Raw genomic sequence first — 19,360 nt, 5'->3', positions numbered from 1 at the left:
ATCAGTGAACATCTGGAACCTGGTTCTGTATTGCTGTCACCTGGTATTTAGGCCTCCTGTCTTTCTCACAATCATCTAGTGTATCAAGGAAATACTTTCCAAAGAAACACAAAGAGGGAATTTGATGCTAAAAAGACTGTAAATATGGCAGATATCCACTTGATATGACTAACTCAGACCGATGAAGCCTCATATAAGCTTCAGATAAGCTTTGAAATGCGTTTTGGCACAAAATGACTGTGGATTTTGGCCCCCATCACTTACATTGAAAGTGCATTTGAAGGGTATCTTTTAAAGGTGCAGTGTATAGAATTTAGTGGCAACTAGCAGAACGGACTATATAGGGAGCGGGTTCTCTTCCAAGGAGCCCGCCATGTTGCACCGCCATGTTTCTACTGCAAGTTTCACAGCCACTGTAGTTTCTCCTACATGCTTGGAAGGCGAGGGGTATTCAGTTTGTTGCAATCTGCAACCTCACCACTAGATGCCACTAAACTCTACACACTGGTCCGTTAATAGCCAGTTTGAACAGGAGGAATGATTACAGTAAGGAAAATGTCTGTCAGTGTTGATATGGGCACCTGACTGTTGTTTTAAGACACACTTGAAAAATTGTGAACCTTTCCTTTAACACTGTGTTCAAAGCACAGCTAACATTAAAACCCCATTAAAAGGACAGCTAGAGTATCTTTAGTTTCCATGTGATGTTTTCAGAGTAGGGATGTGCTAGTATCAACTTTTCATGCTATTATTATTGTGTCCAAAAATATCACGTTAAACGGTATTGTCAAGATAATTGTCAAACTTTTCTGAAATACTACTATATAGTAAAGTGACTTAACATCATGATCGCCTTGCCATTTAATTGGATCAAACAAACAGTGAATAGTGAACTTTATATTGAACTCATATCAAAAACACCACAAACAAAAGCAGGTTGGTTGTTTAAAGTTTAAGACATCTGTTTTTTGTGGTTTGTCAAGATTAAAAACTACTTAATACTACTAGCTGTGTTGGTTGACGGTATTGCTACCATCAGAAAGTTCAACAAAAGCAGTATACCGGCACATCTATATTTCAAAGTGACACAGAATATGTGAGTGACATATGAGAGGGATCAAATCCTTGGGGGTTTACTTTGATTGCTCAAAAGTAGCATTCAGAGAGACAATTCAGAGATTATTGGTTTTTCAATGAGGGAGAAGGAGTAGATGTTATTTTAAGGCTTTTAATGAAGTACACATTATTATTTTTATATGTCTTGAAACATGTCTGAGGGGACCTTTAAAACGATCGCAGAAGGGCCTGAAAGGAATCATTAATTCATAATGTGTCTAAGCAGTTACCTAACACATTGATTTCAAATTCCACCGAAGCAGCTAGAGCTTTATGAGATTATGCAGTTGAAGATGTTGTGACCTTTTACACCAAAAATCCTTTAACTGATCTGCATGTTTACACAAAGTTAACTGAAAACCTTCTCGCTCTGTGTGTTTCATATGCGGCCGCCGGTCTGAGCTTTGACCTCCATTCTGGTGGAGTGAGGTGAGCCGGTGAGGTTTAACCCTCAGTGGTGCTCATTGTAAACACACTGAAGACCTAAATATATTTTTATAGAGAAACAATGTTAAGTTTGTGTGTAATTTTGAAATGAAAGTCTTTTTATTGTGGTGTGCAACATTTGCTTTTTTTGTTTTTTTTTATATTGGAGGCATTTATTTCATGCTCATATCCAGAACTGCTTATTAAAACATTAATTAAAGACTGTTTACTTCATATAATTTCTTTCACACTTTGTTCTCCTGGAGTTGTGTCATATGATTGGATGTATCTACTTACATAATGAGGGGAAAAGAAAAAAATCCTACTGTAGAAAACGTTTCCCTGTAATTTAAATATTTTAAAATCTGAAAAAATGGTGTTGATGTGGTGACAGCAGAATATTAGGTACAGCTGAGTTAATCTCTTTGCATGTTCTGACAGTGTTTAACTAGAATTTCGACTCAAACCCACAAACCTTAAGATTGTTGGGGTGAGTCTGCTGTGGTCCTGATCAAGACCACTCCAAAAATGCTCTTAAATTAGCTGTAGTGTAGTGTTTCTACCGGTGGGCTGAGTTTAGCCCCTTCAACTCGACACTGTCCTCTTTCACTCCATGTATTTCTAGGCTTATTTATTGTTATTTTCAGGACACGTTAGGCTACTCAGAAATGTCATCATCTGATCCTTTTCAGATTGAAAATTTGGTGATGAGTTAACTTGTATGCAGTGTTTTAACGTGGTCCATACAACAGTATACAGCCGGTGGGTTTGAACTCTTAACACCGCATCATATTTCATCATTTTCTGTGTGTTTTGCAAATGTGTCAAAGTAAATATAGCAAAGTCAAATGTATAGTATTTCCTTCTGAACATTAGTCTCACAAAATGGACTCACTTAACATCCCGACTCTGCATTACTTTGACTATTAGTGCAGAGATTTAGTGTTGGTCATTTTCTTTGCATTCTCTCACATGTAAAATTACTGAATATTGTCAGAAAGAACCTTAATCAATCGATTATCTCAGAAAGAAGCAATTCATGTCTCCTGTCATTGATATACTGCATTAAAGTATCAATATATCAATATGACATGTAGTAGAGAAAAACGTGAAGACCTTTACTCTCAGTGAGACTGAGACAAGGTCCAGTATAGAGGAAATACTGGAGCATAGGCCATGGCCGGAGTTAGAGTTTAGGTTGCGCAAAGTCTATTCTTAGTACATACACACACAGATGTATGAGACAGTGTATCTTCTTAATGTTGTGTTCCTCTATACTATTAACTTAGCACTTTTTTTTTGGTTGTTTGCACTTTGAGCAGTGTTACATGTATGAAAGGTGCTATATATATAAATTTTCTTCTTAATACTATGACACTGTTAACACATACACGTCATTATTATTACACATACATCAATGTCATTGTTACAGGATATGATCTTTGCACTGGTCATGGTTTGAAGTGCTTAATCTTCTGCTTTAATTGTTCCTCGCCGTCTTCCACATTTTGAACACCGAGCATAATAAGATTACATTTTCACAATTTTAAGCAGTTTTAAAGTAGAGTGTAAAGAGGTTTAAAGACCCTCGGGCAGACTGGTATCTCGTATTGGCAGCTGGGCTTGTTGTGCATGTTTTACTTTATTTACCTATGATTCATCACTTTATCGCCACCTCCCACATCCTGTGTGTACCAAGTAAAATACAATGCACACAGCACAGACTCACAAAACATCAAGTACTCCTACCTGGCCCCAGAATTTTGTAAAATTGTGTTTACGGTAATTTAATTCAACTCAACTTTATTTAGGAATACGCACCATGTGAGCACAAAACTAAAGTAATTAAGGTGTTTACACTAGATTTTGACAAAGTACCTCAGTACAAGACAAGACCACAACATTGTGCAATCACCAAATTAATAGTAATTAATAATAACAATACACATACACATATAGATACAACGAGTGGACAACAACATATGATGTCTATAAACAGGTGAAACCGTTCCTGTAAACTGTAAACAGGATACAAATAGTGCAAGGGTGTGAAAGAGTGCAAGGAGTGCTCGAATAAATATTGAATAGATAAAAAATGATGTTACTTTATTTACACACAGTAGGTGGTTATGTACAGTATATGTATACAGCCTGCTCATTATGCAGGAAATGCTTTACTTTATGTTTTACTTTTGGTGACACAAATTCCCTTCTTAAAATTATTCATGAAATTGACAAAAACCCCAATTACTATTAACATGCAGTTCATTTAGGAGTGTGGGGACCAGGGGCAGTTGTCTGTTTTGCTTGATTGGTAATTCAGCCTGCAACTAACAATTATTTTCATGATCAGTTAATCTTATTTTCTAGATTAAGATTAACTGATTAGTGGTTTGGTCTATAAAATGTAAGAAAATGGTGAAAAATGTCAATCACTGTTTCCCAAATGATGTCTTCAAATGTCTTGTTTTGTCCCGGCCAACAGTCCACAGTTTACTATCACAGAAACCATAAAATATTCACATTTGAGAAGCTGGAATGAGAGAATTTGGACTTTTTTTGTCTTAAAAAATGACTCCAAATGATTAATCAATTATCAAAATCGTTGGCAATTGATTTAATAGTTGGCAACTAATGATTAATCGACTAATTGCTGCAGCTCTACAATTATATTATGGTGAACAATTCTCTGGTCATCTAATGTATTCTCCTGTATGCTTAACAATGTAATTCAGTTTACAAAAGAACTTGCAATATTTCAGTATATAATCGTAAATGTACTTTCTGTATATACTGTTACATATGTATATGCATTATGTAAATTATTCATGTTTCAATGTACACTTACCTCTAACATTCATTGTCAATCATGCACCTACCAAAGCAATATCCACCTGACTTGCACTGATGTACAGTGTACTATTGCATATTAACATCACTGAACAGTGTATACTCAGCAAATAGCATATAATAGTTATTGTTATATTTTAATTAGTTGATTAGTAATTGTATTTTAGCCTTTAATTGTGGCTGCTGTAACACTTTGATTTCCCTTTGGGATTAATAAAGTACTCTATCTATCTATCTATCTATCTATCTATCTATCCATTCAATTCAATTAAATTCAATTTTATTTATGTAGCGCCAAATCACAACAAAAGTCATCTCAGGGCACTTCACATGGAGCAGGTGTAGACCGTACTTTTTAATTTACAGAGAGAGATACCCAACAATTCCCCCATGAGCAAGCTATCTATCTATCTATCGATCATAAAATGTATTGTAAGTGCTTAAGTGACCTACAATAACCCGTTGAACTCCGGCAATCCGTATTATAAAATAGCTACGCTGTTACTTAATTACTAGCCGGGAAAACACCGACGAAGTCCAGACAAAACTTGTTCAAACTACACATCCCAAACACTCACTCCCATTGGCTGACAGCCACACGTCAAGTACTAGCCAATCGTATCACTCAGGCGCGGGGCGGGAGCTGCCGCAGCCAATAGAAATCCAGATTCGATCCGGGCTCGTAACCGCCCTCTCGTGCAAACTGGTCTGAATGTGGCTTCGACGATAAAAACCGAGCCGTCATGTTTCCGTCCCTCCCTCTCTGCCTCTGTCCATCGGCCAGGCTGCTGCTTCGCTCAACCTGCTCGCAACAAAACACCAGAAAACAACCATGTCTGAGAAACTTCCCTACAAAGTTGGTCAGTGTCAAGATTTATTGTTTTAACTCTGCTCATCAGTTGAGTTTTGTAAATCAGGGTGGCGGTTTGCGAGCTAGCATGTTGTTAAGTTTATGGTAGCGTGCATGTTAGGTAACGGCTTTTCCAGAAGCCAGATCAAGACTAAAAAGATAGCTGTGCAATGAAACAATGTAGTTGCACGTTGAATATAAATTTGTTTTTAAATGTAGTTTTATAGCTCTTTGTCCACTCTGTTGTTGCTAACTTGCTAGCATGTGGTAAATTGTATGGCTTTGTTATTGTTCTGTAGCAGGATGTTTATAGTGTTTGTAGTTCGTTACTGTCCGTTTTAAATTAATAGCCAATGTGAATCTCTGTTATCCCTTAGCATACTCGTAGTTTGCAGAGTTCGTCCACACCGGAGAATGAGTCGACATGTAACAGTCGTATTAGCGCCGAGCATAGGCTTCTCCGTGAATAGAAATGTCCACAAACGGTCTGGATGTTGTAGTTTATTAGCGGAGCCGTATGCGTCACGCTCTTTGGTTCGGTTTGTGTTTGCAAACTACAATTCCCGTGATGCCTGGCGCCGCCGCCAGTTTCTGCATGACTGACAGGACCAGGCAGAGCTTGAACTGCATTGTATGCAACTTGCATGCCGTAGTAATGCTCGGAGTACACGTGGTTATTCCTGTGAAGCGGCTTTGGGAGCTAAATGTTGTTGTAAAGCTTATGGATTAGATTAAAATACTCTTTTATTGATTCAGGTTTCTTTGTCACAGGAAGTAAGAATGAAATAAGTATGAAGAGAAAAAATAAAATTAAAAGGTTCTGTTACTGTTTTGCATTAAGAATGTAAATGCACTTAAAGATAAACAACAAATTGCATTCTGATAAAAATGTAAGAACACAAGAAATAATAATAATAATAATAATAATAATAATAATAATAACAACAATAATAATACACTTAATTTGTACTGCACATTTCACTCATAGTGAAACTCAAAGTTTTAATAACAGAACATACAGCACTAAGAAAATGGTAATAAGTGTTATGATGAGAAAGCAAGAAAATAAGTAATGTTGGTTGTAGGGCTGCAACCAATGTATACTTTCATTGTCGATATTCTCTTGTTTAATCGATTAGTTGTTTGGTCCATAAAATGTCAGTAAATGGTGAAAAATGTCTAACAGTTTCACACAGCCCGAGGTAATTTCATTTCTTAAAAATGACCAAAATCGATTAATCAAATATCAAAATAACTGGCAACTAATCAATTAATCGTGGCAGCTCTAGTTGGGTGTTGTGGATTTAAAATGAGTACTTGCTTACCTGCTGTGACTTCCGTTCTGTACTGTGTGATGCAACTGATCAAAAGCAAAATAAGTTGCACAACATCTTGCTAACGGATAACTCCAGGGCAAAGTCTTTCACCATTGACTACATACAGTAAGAGTTCAACTCAGTGAATGTCTGTCAAGTCCTGACTTGTAAATTGATGCAGTACCTCTCATTTACTACAAGCAGTCAATCAGTGTCACATTTTGTCGTTTGTAGACGAATCTACAAACAAAAGTAACAAGAAAGCTTGAGAGGGAGACATTCAAACCCTTCTTACTTTCTCGCCTCAGCACGCCCAGACAATCGCTGCATGTGTGTGTCAATGTTGCATTGCCAGTTTTGCAAAGTTATAGAAATTGTAGGACGTCATCTCCATATGTCAACGTCGGAAAGGTATGGGCAGCGTAGGTTTCTGAAGCTGTTAGACAATCAGAAAACCAGTTCTGCATCTTCTATGACAGTAAACTTAAATATCTTTGGATTGTGGACTGTTGAAGACATTTGAAGACATCACCTTGGGCTTTGGGAAACAGTGATCAGCGTTTTTCACCATTTTCTGACATATGGACCAAATAGCTAATTGAGAAATAATAAAAATAATCGTTAGTTGGAGCTCTTACACAATGCTTCACAAGCCCCAAAGAGGTGAAATCTGAGTGCCATCTGATGGGAAGTCGACTAGGTGGAGTTGTAGTTTAAATACTACTTTGACCTCAGTGCAAACTTGTGCTCCTCATCCTCTCTCTGGCTGGTCAGTCAGCCCAGTGCTGGTTCAGTGCAGTTAGCTCAGCTGAGGTGTGTTTGCACAGGCTGGTTCATGTTGGTGGAGGGTGGGTTGGTTTACCTGCAGCATTATAGAGCAGAATGCTTCACTGTATCATGATTATCTCCAATATCTGATATTATCCCTACTCCCTGTTTTCCAAGGATATTTTATAAGAAATTATGATTGGGCTTAATACATGAGGGGCTGTGCTGTTTGCCTCCTTTTAATTTTTCTAACTTGTAAAAACTCAGGCTTTCTTTTTCTTTTTTGTGTGCAGTTTTAAACATGAACATATGTGATTTGATGCCTCTGCTCTTTGTTTTTTGTCAAGTTTGTAAGAAGGGGTTTTAGCAGAGAGAGACCTGATCAGCAGCTTGGTTGGGGTTGGGGGGGAAAGCACATTTTGTTCATAGCATCATGGGAATGTGCTGCTGAAGAAACAAGAACAGGCAAACCCCCTAACCCTGCAAAATCCTGTAGCTTTGATCATTTGAGGCTTTTTATTGTAGGATTGGAAGCAGGAAAGCAGTAACTGAGGTTTAGTTAAGTTTCAGTTCAGTTCTTCACTTCTTGCTCATCATTATGCATTTTTCTTGCATGTTTAAAAACGTCCTCGTCATCAGCCACAACACAACTTAGTCGACTACAATTCACAAACCAAAAATTCCAATTAGGCAAAAGGTATTTATTATGGAAAAGATCAGTTATAGCTTACTTCGCTCCTTCTCAGCGAAATGTTTCAAATGCATTTTATGACTCATCCCTTTTTACGTTATTTTAGCGGGAACACCTCGCTGTCCAACAAAGCTCATGTACAGCAGCAACAGCAGCTGTTAGGAAGTGAAAGGAGCAACTGTACAAACTACTGACCCACAGTACAAAACCCTCGCTGTGTGACAGCTGTGCTTGTGTGAAGTTTCCCCAGTAAATCAAGAACATAGTTGGCAGGGGCGAAGTAGCTCGCACGTTAGAAAACGACACAGTATTTGCTGTGTCATTGCTGATGCATCATGAAAAACATTTGCAGATCTGATCATATTTATCAGTTTCCTCAAGGTTGCTCAATCTAAACTGCAAAGGATTCGGCTTTGTACAAAGTCTTTATTTTCAGGAAGAGAATTATCAGGTGCAATAGGATACAAAATGAATCATATTTCAGATTTATACCAAACACATCTGGACATACTGAAGCACGCTTTGCAACTTTTAACTTTGTATTTAGTTGTTTGGGGAGAATGTTGAAATTTGCTGAAATTGGAGGGTTAAATTTAACTTTTAGCATAATAGAAAATGTTAAGATGTTTTAGCATAGCATACTCAAACACAATTTAAAGAGTTCATCATGAATGGAAGACTAGTGTGTTGGGCCTAGATGTGCAGTGGAAACTTTTCTACTTGCATAAACCTTGTGTGAGAAAATGCAGAAATGTTATCAGAAGCCAACTGTGTGATCCGACCTGCAACTCTCGGGTTCTCAGCGGATGGATGTGGAGGAAGAATTCTTCCAGGAATAAAACACTGATAAGTGATAAACAAAGGGCCGATTGTTGTCCCAATAACTGCCCAGGTTGTGTACTCTAACCCCGTGTCTAGACAGAAAGTGTGTCAGACGCGTTTTTTCATGCGCACATCACACGCAACAGACATGCTCTCGTTTTAATCTCTGCAGCTGTCCGTGCAGGCTTGTGTCTCATGGGCGTAACTGTGACCTGGAACGTTCATTCACGCTTCAAGTCTATTTTCCTCCCGTTTTTTTACGCGCATCACTACAGTCATGTGTATTGGGTTCTGAGCACTTCAAGCACGTGGATGACTTGCGCTCAAAATTGCACCTGAAGGCCTCCAGTGTAGACGCACAGACAGAGCAGTCACTGCTGCTGCTGCTCTGCTAACGCGCTGCTCTCGTTACATTTTCTGTCTAGACACGGGGTGATGGTCTTTGTTCTAGAGCTTTCTGTGGCAGGCGTGGCTGCGATACGAAGTACACGTACGTGTGTGATTCTGGAATAAAGCTCTGAAAGACAAACAAGCTCTTTGTGAATACATCTTTATTAAATTTCCATTAAGTGACAAGGCAGCCGACTGAGAGCGTATGACAAATAAGATTGGTGAGAATATTGTTTTCGATGTGATATTAATAACAATAATTGATTTTAAAACAAATTACTAACCTCCTGCTGTCTCTCCCTCTCTCTAGCTGACATCAGCCTGGCCGAATGGGGGCGTAAGGCCATCGATATCGCAGAGAACGAGATGCCCGGTCTGATGAAGATGAGGGAAATGTACGGTCAGAGCAAGCCTCTGAAGGGCGCCCGTATCGCCGGCTGCCTCCACATGACCCTGCAGACCGCCGTGCTCATCGAGACCCTCACCGCCCTCGGAGCCGAGGTGACATTTACCAGCTGCTTTTTAACATTTATTTACCCGGGGGAAGGGTTTATACTGATCACACATGACTTTCAGAAGCTTTTTCTCTCCCTCACGTGGACAACAATCTAGTTTTTTAATATCAGACTGGACTGTAGTGTAAAGCTCAAGTGATACTTTCTGTATCCGTAAAGCTGCGAGGATCTGCATGATGCAACTTTCATCATCTTATGCCTGTGAGGCTCCACATAAACCTCTGTGTGGATGTCTGTATGCAGCCCGATGTTTTCTGTCCGCACACGAAGACACGTCCACTTATGCAGACACTAAATGTAATATAAAGGAGCAGAGGCCAAGAATATTATAGTGTTACTCATAATTCCAGATAAGACATACAAACACATCAGTAAGTGTTGAGTATTTTTTAAAAATTTTCTAGGAGACAAAGACGTGCTGCCAAACTTGTTTGGTTGAATCATTCTTCATCCTTTTTTGGCTTTTTCTTGGTTCATGTGAGGAATCAGTTTGTGCAAAGTATTATCAGATATTAAGATACTGCTATACTTCTGAACAAATGAACTGTTGTGGCATAAATGTGTCATAGGTAGTCAAACCACCTTTTATTAGCATTTTGTTTTAGTGACAATGCAGCTTCTTTAGACTGCTGTGTGAAGGCTTAAGTTAAGTTATACGGGGCAGCTGTTGGAATGAAACAGTCATCTTCTGCCTTGCTGAAGTCCACTTCAGCAGCAGTTGTTGAGAGAGGACAAGTTTATTGATCTATTTATCAGAACAAACAGTCTCAGTGAGTCTGGGATTTTCTCTCTCCCTCTGTCTGTTTCAAGGCCGGTTTATTCTGTTATCATGTTGGTCTTTATCTTTCTGACCAGGACTGGTCTGGTCCTGCAGGCACCTGCATCCTCTGGGAACCAGCAGAGGGAAAAAAAAAAATCACCTCCTCTCACCCTTGGTTTTTTTTTTTTTTTTTTTGGTCCCATTTGTATTTTACTGGTCCCCCTTTAGCAGTGGAGATAATCCTGGTATTCTGTGTTGCTTGCAAATTCACTTTCCATTCTACCAAAGTTGGTGGTCTTTATTGTAAGTCCAGCCTATTCAGTTGGAGGTCCACAGGCCACATCGGGCCCAGAGGCAACCTCCTAGTGGCCCAGCGAGCTTGAATTAAATAGGCTATTTTAATAGCGTTTTGTTTTTTTTTTTTAACTTGAATTATAATATTTCTTTATAAAAATATTTGTTAATAGCAGTGTTATTGTGTAGCCTAAATAGATACAGCATTAACTTTAACTCAACCAGTTATTGTCATTTTGCCTACTTATAATTTTGAACAGACAACATCTGTTTACTCAGAAGAGTATTCCTATATTTTCACATTTGATGTTTATTTTTATTGCAAAATTGGCTTTAAAAATCCTGTTATTGTAAAATCCATTTTTACATGCTGATTGTCAGCAATCAGATTTTCCTGTAAAAATGTCTTTTACACTGCAGTAAAGAGTTTTGAACACTAGATGGCAGTAGTGTTTGTTGATTTGATTCACAATGCAATGGCAGTTCATGCATCAAAGTACGCTCACTGTAGACTCACTATTGCCACAAGTGAGGCTGTAACCTCAATGAAAATATGTCCAGCAAGGGTAGAATACTGTTTATAGATAGTTATTTAGTTTAAAAAAAACGCATAATATCTTAATCAACTGATATATTGTTCATATTACTGTGAAATAACTTTATGCCCCTTGAGGCGTTGCAGCTCAACTGTTTGTGTTGCAGCTGTGTCATAAGGTGGCAGAGAGGGAACGGTGGTAGTCTGCACTGAGACTCTACAACACACGGAGGACTTGGAGTGATTCTCACCACCAACAATTAAACACACAAAAAGCACTGTGGCTATGAAGTTGTTAAATTACCCAGTTAAACAGTAACTGTCATACTTGTCAGGGTAACCAGGTAGAACTATTCACAAATTGTTTATGAAATCAGGTCACTGCAGAAGTCCATCAATAACCAAGTTACATGTTCACGTAAATACAACAAATGACTTTTCGAGTGAATGCCATCTACTGGTTGTATCATTCTTATTTTAGTAAATTATCCCGACTGTCTCTCTCTCTCCCTCTTCAGGTTCAGTGGTCGAGCTGTAACATCTTCTCCACTCAGGATCACGCTGCTGCCGCCATCGCCAAGGCTGGTATTCCAGGTAACCCACAATGCCTCTGTGTATACTGTATATAAATTATGAAATGACCTGGTCAGGTTACTGTGAAAACTTGTTGGTGTGGATGCTCACCAACAGATTTAGGCAGCTTGGTGTTGATGTAGTCTTAAGTTCCACAGCTAGCACAGCATCCACCTACCTGAACTACCTCATTCAGGTTTAGCACCTTCTCGTTCCCTACGATCTACAAATGAATGCTGACTAGTCCTACTACCATCACTGCAAGGCAGGAAATCTCAATCCAGACTCTTCTCCTGTATGCTCCCTCAGTGGTGGAATGAGTTGCAAAAAATACAGAAAAGTTGCATATTTGTTCAGCAGAAGACTAAACCTTGAAGACCTACCTCTTCTGAGAGAACATGCTCACTTAAAGGACCACTGTGTAGGATTTAGTGGCATCTAGTGGTGAGGTTGCAGATTGCAACCAACTGAATACCCCTCTGAAAGGCCCTCTCTAGAGCCAGTGTTTGGTTTGTCCAACCCCATTATAGACTAATTAAAACATACTTATGAATATTATATTCAATTTCTGCCAAGTCCATTCCACTAAATGCTATTAAGTTCTACTCACTGGACCTTTTAATATGCTCTTTATCTGTCTCTGGATCCATCTTAGTGTCTCTCTCTCTATCATATTGAGTGATTTTTATGCCCCTTGAGGCGTTGCAGCCCAACTGTCAGTGTTGCAGCTGTGTCATAAGGTGGCAGAGAGGGAACGGTGGTAGTCTGCACTGAGACTCTACAACACACGGAGGACTTGGAGTGATTTCTCACCACCAACAATTTTGGTTTTCAAGTTAGACTGGTCACTGCAAGTGGATGGAAAAATTCTCACCTGACTTAGAAAAAAAAAAAAAAGAAAAAAAAAATGTCTTTCTCTTTCTGTAGTGTACGCATGGAAGGGTGAGACAGATGAGGAATACATGTGGTGCATCGACCAGACTCTGTACTTCAAAGACGGTCAGCCCCTCAACATGATCCTGGACGACGGTGGAGATCTCACCAACCTGGTGCACCAGAAGTACCCCAAACTGCTGGCAGGTGGGTTTGTTTACACACATACACACATACACACACACACTGCTTATCATGAGGTTGCTGTTGATACTGGGTAAAGATCTCATTGATAACTTTAATAAATGGCTGTTTTCTGTGTTATATCGCTGACAAGTTGGTGAGGTATTAGTGATGCCTGGTCTGGGGGGGTTTTAGTCGCTCCTGAAACTTGGCTCTGATGTCAAAGGATCTTAGTTCAGTTTAGGTTTCACCATTTTACAATCAGTCAAGTCAGTTTGATAGTTAAACAGACATAATTCTGTTCCAAAGTGGGTGCTGCGGGACACTAATTTTGACCAGAAAATATCCGAGTAGTAGTAACATTTAATTGTTAAATCTGCAGTAGAGTTTTGGACACTAGATGGCAACTGTGGTCAAACACAAGCTGATCAGTAAATATTTTCATACATCTCATGTTAGTCTGACTGTTTTGATAGACTTTCTCTTTCGAGTCATTTATTTTGTACAAACAGTCATTCTTTTCACACAGTGTCCGTCAAGGGAAAATACTCTCCAAATTTAGAAAAATTACAAGACAATTCTCACCAGATTGATATTATTGCATGATAATGCTGTAATATGCTTGATTTTATGCCCCTTGAGGCGTTGCAGCTCAACTGTTTGTGTTGCAGCTGTGTCATAAGGTGGCAGAGAGGGAACGGTGGTAGTCTGCACTGAGACTCTACAACACACGGAGGACTTGGAGTGATTTCTCACCACCAACAATTTAACATACAACCCATAGTTGTATTTACATGCATGTTAGAAGCCTCTTCCTAAATAACTCCATGAAACTTGCATAACTGGACATGGAAGCATCTTACTTACTTTTGCTTTATGCATAAAGTATTTTGTAAGCAGACTTTTACATTGCAAAAAGAGTCATGCACACTAGTTGAGGTCATTTCTGCTCCTTATACTTAAGGAGAACCGTTTTTGTTAAAGTAAAGCATAACATTTTTGAGACTTGTCAAAATATACATTGGAGATTTTCCATATTTACATGACGGTGTATTTTCAGGTATCCGTGGACTGTCAGAGGAGACCACCACAGGTGTCCACAACCTGTACAAGATGATGAAGAAGGGCGAGCTGAAGGTCCCCGCCATCAACGTCAACGACTCTGTCACAAAGGTAACCAGCCTTGACCTTTTATTCCTCTTCAGCTGCATCCTGTAATTAGACAAAGGTGAACAGAACTATAATAATCCTCATTAGTTGAATCATTCATTAATGAAGGAATAGTTTGTCAGGTACCACCATTAACATGTTTGTTGAATGAATCACATTTATATAATCTTAGCCGTTTTTATTGAGTGAAATGTTTACAGTTGAGTCATTATACAGCTGGTTGATTTAGCTTCTTTGCTGTCTATAATCTCACATCTCTGGGATATCATGTCTAATGTCAACAGAAAATTCAGACCAAGTCATGAAATATAACATGTATTTTCAAACTTGATTGCATTAGATAGTCTTAAAAGTAAATACAGGCGAAGGAATGACATTTTGAGGTCATGTGAAATTTGTGGAAATCTTTAAATCTGACACCAGGCCCACAGTGAGAATTTATCTATTTCTCCTCCTTTCTGTCTGGAAGAAGCTTGACATCCTGCTGAATCATGTGTCTCTCTCTTTCTTTCTCTCCCTCCTGCAGAGCAAGTTTGACAACCTGTACGGCTGCAGGGAGAGCCTGATCGACGGTATCAAGAGAGCCACCGATGTGATGATCGCTGGTAAAGTCGCTGTCGTGGCAGGTTACGGTGACGTGGGTAAAGGCTGCGTCCAGGCTCTGCGTGGCTTCGGAGCTCGCGTCATCGTCACGGAGATCGACCCCATCAACGCCCTGCAGGCCGCCATGGAGGGTAGGTGACGGAAGCCAGAAATCTTATTCACACAATAAAGGATATTTCTGGTGATTTTCTACATTTTTTTTTTTTTTTTTATGGTTTTTAATCAGCATTATTGATGGAAATTTCAACAAAGTGAAATCTGCAAGTGTGTCTTCTAGTTTGTCTCTATCCTCTGATGAATCCCTGAGAAACATTATGTCCTAAAGTGATTTTCTGCTCTTGTAGTTTTAACTCAGCCACCCAGTTTTTAAAAAAAAAAATCAGTAACGAAGGAACCAGAAATGTAAAATTCATTTTAGAGAGAAGTGACTTGAGTCAAAGATTATTTTTTACTGTGTGGTCTCAAACAGTAGACAGGGATTCTGCCTATTCAGCAAAATCAAATCTGGTCCTAAATAGATAAAAAAATAAATATCTGTACCTGTAGTATAATAACTCACATGACAAATTCAGCTTAATTTACTATCCTAAAGCTTTTTAACAATTGATTCTGAATTAAATGGGGTTTCAATTATGATTTTAAACCTCTGTAATTTGGGAATTCTGAAATTTGGGATCCACTTCCTACATGTGTTTTCATAATAAAACCTTTCAGATAATGAGGGGCCTGTAGCACACAAACAGCTGGAAAAGATTTAATGTACAACAGATGGAGAAAGTGTTTGTGTTAGTAACACACAGTGAAGGAGTAAATCCCTGTCCTTCTCTCTGTTGCTCTGTAGGCTATGAAGTTACCACCATGGATGAGGCCTGTAAGGAAGGAAACATTTTTGTCACCACCACTGGCTGTGAGGACATCATCCAGGGACAGTAAGTCGGACCAACTGAGAGCCAGATGTTTCCATTAGAAATGCTGCTTTTAATTAGTTGAAATCGGTTAAAAGCTAAATTCTATGTCATTTTTACCCTTAGTATTATTTAATTCTTACTTAAAATTGTCCTTTTTTTACATGTGTTTCCCCTCAGTCACTTTGAGAACATGAAGGACGACGCCATCGTCTGTAACATCGGTCACTTCGACTGTGAGATCGACATGAACTGGCTCATCAAAAACGCTGCAGAGAAGGTCAACATCAAGCCTCAGGTAGGAGGAACACAATCATCTAAGGGTCAAATTTGTGATATTGGGCTTTACAAATAAAATTGACTAGACTTGATCTCTCTCAGCTCCAGCAGTAATCCTTCTCCTCCTCCTCCTCAGGTTGATCGCTTCAGGATGAAGAACGGTCGTCACATCATCGTCCTGGCAGAGGGCAGACTGGTCAACCTTGGCTGTGCCATGGGACACCCGTCCTTCGTCATGAGCAACTCCTTCACCAATCAGGTACTGTGTGTGTGTGTGTGTGTGAGAGAGAGAGAGAGAGAGAGAGAGAGCAAGAAACGGAGCCTTTCTATAATGGCTGCCTTGCTATAATACATAATTTATAGCTGTTTTTTACTTGTCACTTTCCTGTAAACTCGGGACATCTGTCCATGTGGGGATCCTGTTATGTTCTGTGCATTTTTTATTCTTTATTGGTTAACCAAGTAGGGAGATGACAGGAAATGTGGGGAGGGAGGAATTTCATGCAACAAAGATCCCTGGTTGGATACGAGACGTTGCAGTTTATGGACAAATAAAATTTGCATTTTTACTTTATTGTCAATATGCTTTTTCCTCATTAAAAATTCCCATCTGACATCTGCTTTATTAAACGTGGCGTGTCTTATTGATGACATCATCTGTCCTTTTCTGTAGGTGCTGGCTCAGATTGAGTTGTGGACGAACACCGCCAAATACCCCGTGGGAGTCTACTTCCTGCCCAAGAAGGTCAGAATGATGATGATGATGATATATTTTATGTGGGGCATTACATGTACAGCATTTAAACTAAACTTGAATAATCTCTTGAACAGTGTTCCTGAATGTCATTTTAAAGTAGATGTTTGATCAGATTACACCGCTGGGCTTCAGTAATTAATAATGGAGTGACTACATTTAGAGACTTCACAGCAAAACTTGTAATGAACGCATATGAGGTCACAACCATGTAAATTTAAGATGGAGATCAAACTGGGTGCTACAGATTTTAAAAGGAGGGATTTATTTAGTGAGACAGTCTCATCGGGAGTTTGTTACTTCCTTTTAGAGCGGCGTGAAATGTATTTCAGGGAGAGCTGAAAATGTCAGTGAAGAAATTAAGGCAAATGTCTTTAACCTTTTTATGTAAAATGTTCTGTACAGTGAGCATTAGAGAGAACGGTTACATCACAGTGAGCAGGGTTCACATGGTGTGCAGGAATTTTAAACCTGAGAAAAGATATAGAACACAAACAGGAAGAGGAAGCCGCCGGTGAACCCAACATATGGAACGTGCTTAACAGGCTCAGAACGAGAATGAGAGTAAAAAATGAAGAGATGATATGGAGCTTTAAGGGGTGGGGTTATTCTCACAGAACATTTCTATCCATCCAATATGAGTTGGACATTTTGGCAAATAAGCTTATTTACCTTCTTGCTAGGAGTTGGACACCACTCATGTCTGTATGATAAATAAAGCTGGAGCCAGTTAGCTTAGCGTGAAGACTGGAAACAGGGAAATAACTAGCCTGGTTCTGTCCAAAGCTAACAAAATCTGCCTACCTGCACCTCTTAAGGTCACCAATTAACACTTATACAGAAATTACAATTTGCTGTTTTTTATAAGATCAGTTGCCAGCCAACTATGACTCCAGGCAGTTACTGCTCCAGGCACGTAACCCCCCTTTTCTTGTTTTTTTTTTTCTCTGTCTCATTAGCTGGATGAGCAGGTGGCAGCCGCCCACCTGGACAAACTGGGGGTGAAGCTGACCAAGCTGACAGACAAACAGGCCAAGTACCTGGGTCTGCCCACCGAGGGGCCCTTCAAACCGGACCACTATCGCTACTGAGCCACCTCTGCCCAGTTGTGGAGGAGAAGAAGAAGAAAGAGGAGGAAGAGGAGGTGTGGCTAGAAGGGTTTTTTTGGTGTAGACGGGGACACTTTGGCCAGGTTTCTCTCTGGGTGTCATTTTGGTTTTAGCCAAATGTCAACTATTCAGGGATACTGGGAGATGGTTTCTTTATTTTTTTTTAAATGGCTCCATATCAAATACAAATATGTATCATCTGTTGATCCAAGTGATTTGGCATGACTGATGTTTTGGAACGAATGCCTTGTTCTGCTTTTATTAAGATGAGGTCAAACATAATCTACCAATCAGATGCTGTTGAATTACTCAGTTCTGGTTGAAGCTGGTTGGAAAAACTGCATCCACCCACAGCTTCAGTCAGCAGCTTTATGTGGGAGTTTGTGGAAGTCAGAAGGATGCAAAACTTTTAAGTTCTCTGTTCAGACGCGCATGTCAAAGCAACATCCAACCCTGTATTTCTAACGGTAAAGCCATTAGTTTTATTAGAACTTATTTTGTTGCAGCACACGGATACCTTCAGTCATTCCCCTCTTTCTCTCTCTCTCTCATCGATACTCTTCTGAAACACCAAGTACTGCTGTGGCTGTTTAAAGAGAAATAATTCTCTTGTTGTCTATGTCATTCCCTCTCCATTTATGGAATAAAATAAACCCTAATGCTTTTCTATCTGAATGCTTCTCTCCGTCTCGTAGCAGCTTGAGGCGGAAGGAACAGGTTTTTCTTCTGTTTTCTTGATGAATCGAGGCAAACGGTTAAGTGTGCAGTGGCCTTATTCCAGTGTATTTACATAACGCTGCCCTGTGTTAGCACTTAATGAAAACTGTACTTGAACTGTGCGATAAGACTGTGGAGACGCCCGTTTTAGTGCTTGGTGTTACCGCATGTGTGTGTGTTCACTACTTATCCAGGTTGATCGTTGGAGAGTAAAGAGAAGCACCGCTGCCAAAGGAATCACCACAGCGCATCATGTTTTTTGCCTGATTTATAAAAAAAGAAAAAAAAAAGTCTTACTCTCTCTGTTGCCTCATTTTCTTCCTTTGTATTGTAATTATTTAATTTGACTTGAAGGGCCAAAACAAGTGCAGCGGCCCCCCCTCAATTCCTGTCATTTCTCCATATGGCCAATCAGATGTTTCTGTTGCAGGATGTAAACAGATCAAGGTGATGTGAAAAAAGTGGAAGCCACAGGTCTCAACGGTTACAGCTTGAAGTACAGAGTTCAGCTGATTGTGAACGATGGATTGATGAAACTGTCAAGTGTGACGATGAAAAAAAATAAAACATGTTGACTCTGAATTGTTTCTCATATGTTTGTGTGTGTGTGTGTGTGTGTGGTCAGACAAATTTTATGACAAAGTGGAGGTCTTTTCCAGCAATTGGCTCGGCTAAAAATAAGCCTTACATAGTCTCAGGCTAGAAAAGTTTGGTCTCATCTTGAGCCAGAACATCTGCAGATTAATTCTATTCCCCAGATGTTAAGATCCACTAAAGTTAGGAATGATATGAAATGAATAAACCTCTGTTTTCATAGCTTCGCTGGCGGGAGGGACAATTGAGTGAGATTCAACTCTTTGG

At 39.4% G+C, this 19,360-nt stretch overlaps 1 protein-coding gene and 3 non-coding genes across 5 annotated transcripts; all 4 read left to right on the top strand.

Annotated features, from left to right (window-relative positions):
- The first annotated feature begins 5,124 nt into the window (after positions 1 to 5,124).
- Positions 5,125 to 19,081, top strand: ahcy (adenosylhomocysteinase). 2 transcript variants are annotated; one of them, XR_006095521.1, is made up of 12 exons: positions 5,125 to 5,252; positions 9,540 to 9,730; positions 11,852 to 11,927; positions 12,834 to 12,986; positions 14,023 to 14,135; positions 14,659 to 14,866; positions 15,577 to 15,664; positions 15,821 to 15,938; positions 16,056 to 16,178; positions 16,593 to 16,664; positions 17,633 to 17,817; positions 18,694 to 19,081. XR_006095521.1 is itself a non-coding variant. In XM_042406868.1 (11 exons), the coding sequence occupies exons 1-11, from the start codon at positions 5,225 to 5,227 to the stop codon at positions 17,762 to 17,764; spliced, it is 1,302 nt and encodes a 433-aa protein (XP_042262802.1). In that variant the 5' UTR covers positions 5,125 to 5,224; the 3' UTR covers positions 17,765 to 19,081. The 2 variants fall into 2 exon arrangements, 1 of the variants encoding a protein (XP_042262802.1); XM_042406868.1 differs by having other exon boundaries at positions 17,633 to 19,081.
- LOC121894868 lies at positions 11,459 to 11,594 on the top strand. Its single transcript, XR_006095642.1, has one exon. It is a non-coding gene; the product is annotated as a small nucleolar RNA SNORA17 (small nucleolar RNA).
- Positions 12,593 to 12,729, top strand: LOC121894859. Its single transcript, XR_006095633.1, has one exon. It is a non-coding gene; the product is annotated as a small nucleolar RNA SNORA17 (small nucleolar RNA).
- Positions 13,592 to 13,728, top strand: LOC121894858. Its single transcript, XR_006095632.1, has one exon. It is a non-coding gene; the product is annotated as a small nucleolar RNA SNORA17 (small nucleolar RNA).
- Positions 19,082 to 19,360: the final 279 nt, after the last annotated feature.

This window comes from Thunnus maccoyii, chromosome 3, assembly GCF_910596095.1.
Source record: "Thunnus maccoyii chromosome 3, fThuMac1.1, whole genome shotgun sequence".
In the NCBI taxonomy this organism is placed as follows: domain Eukaryota; kingdom Metazoa; phylum Chordata; class Actinopteri; order Scombriformes; family Scombridae; genus Thunnus; species Thunnus maccoyii.
This window is presented reverse-complemented; position numbering and strand designations above follow the sequence as displayed.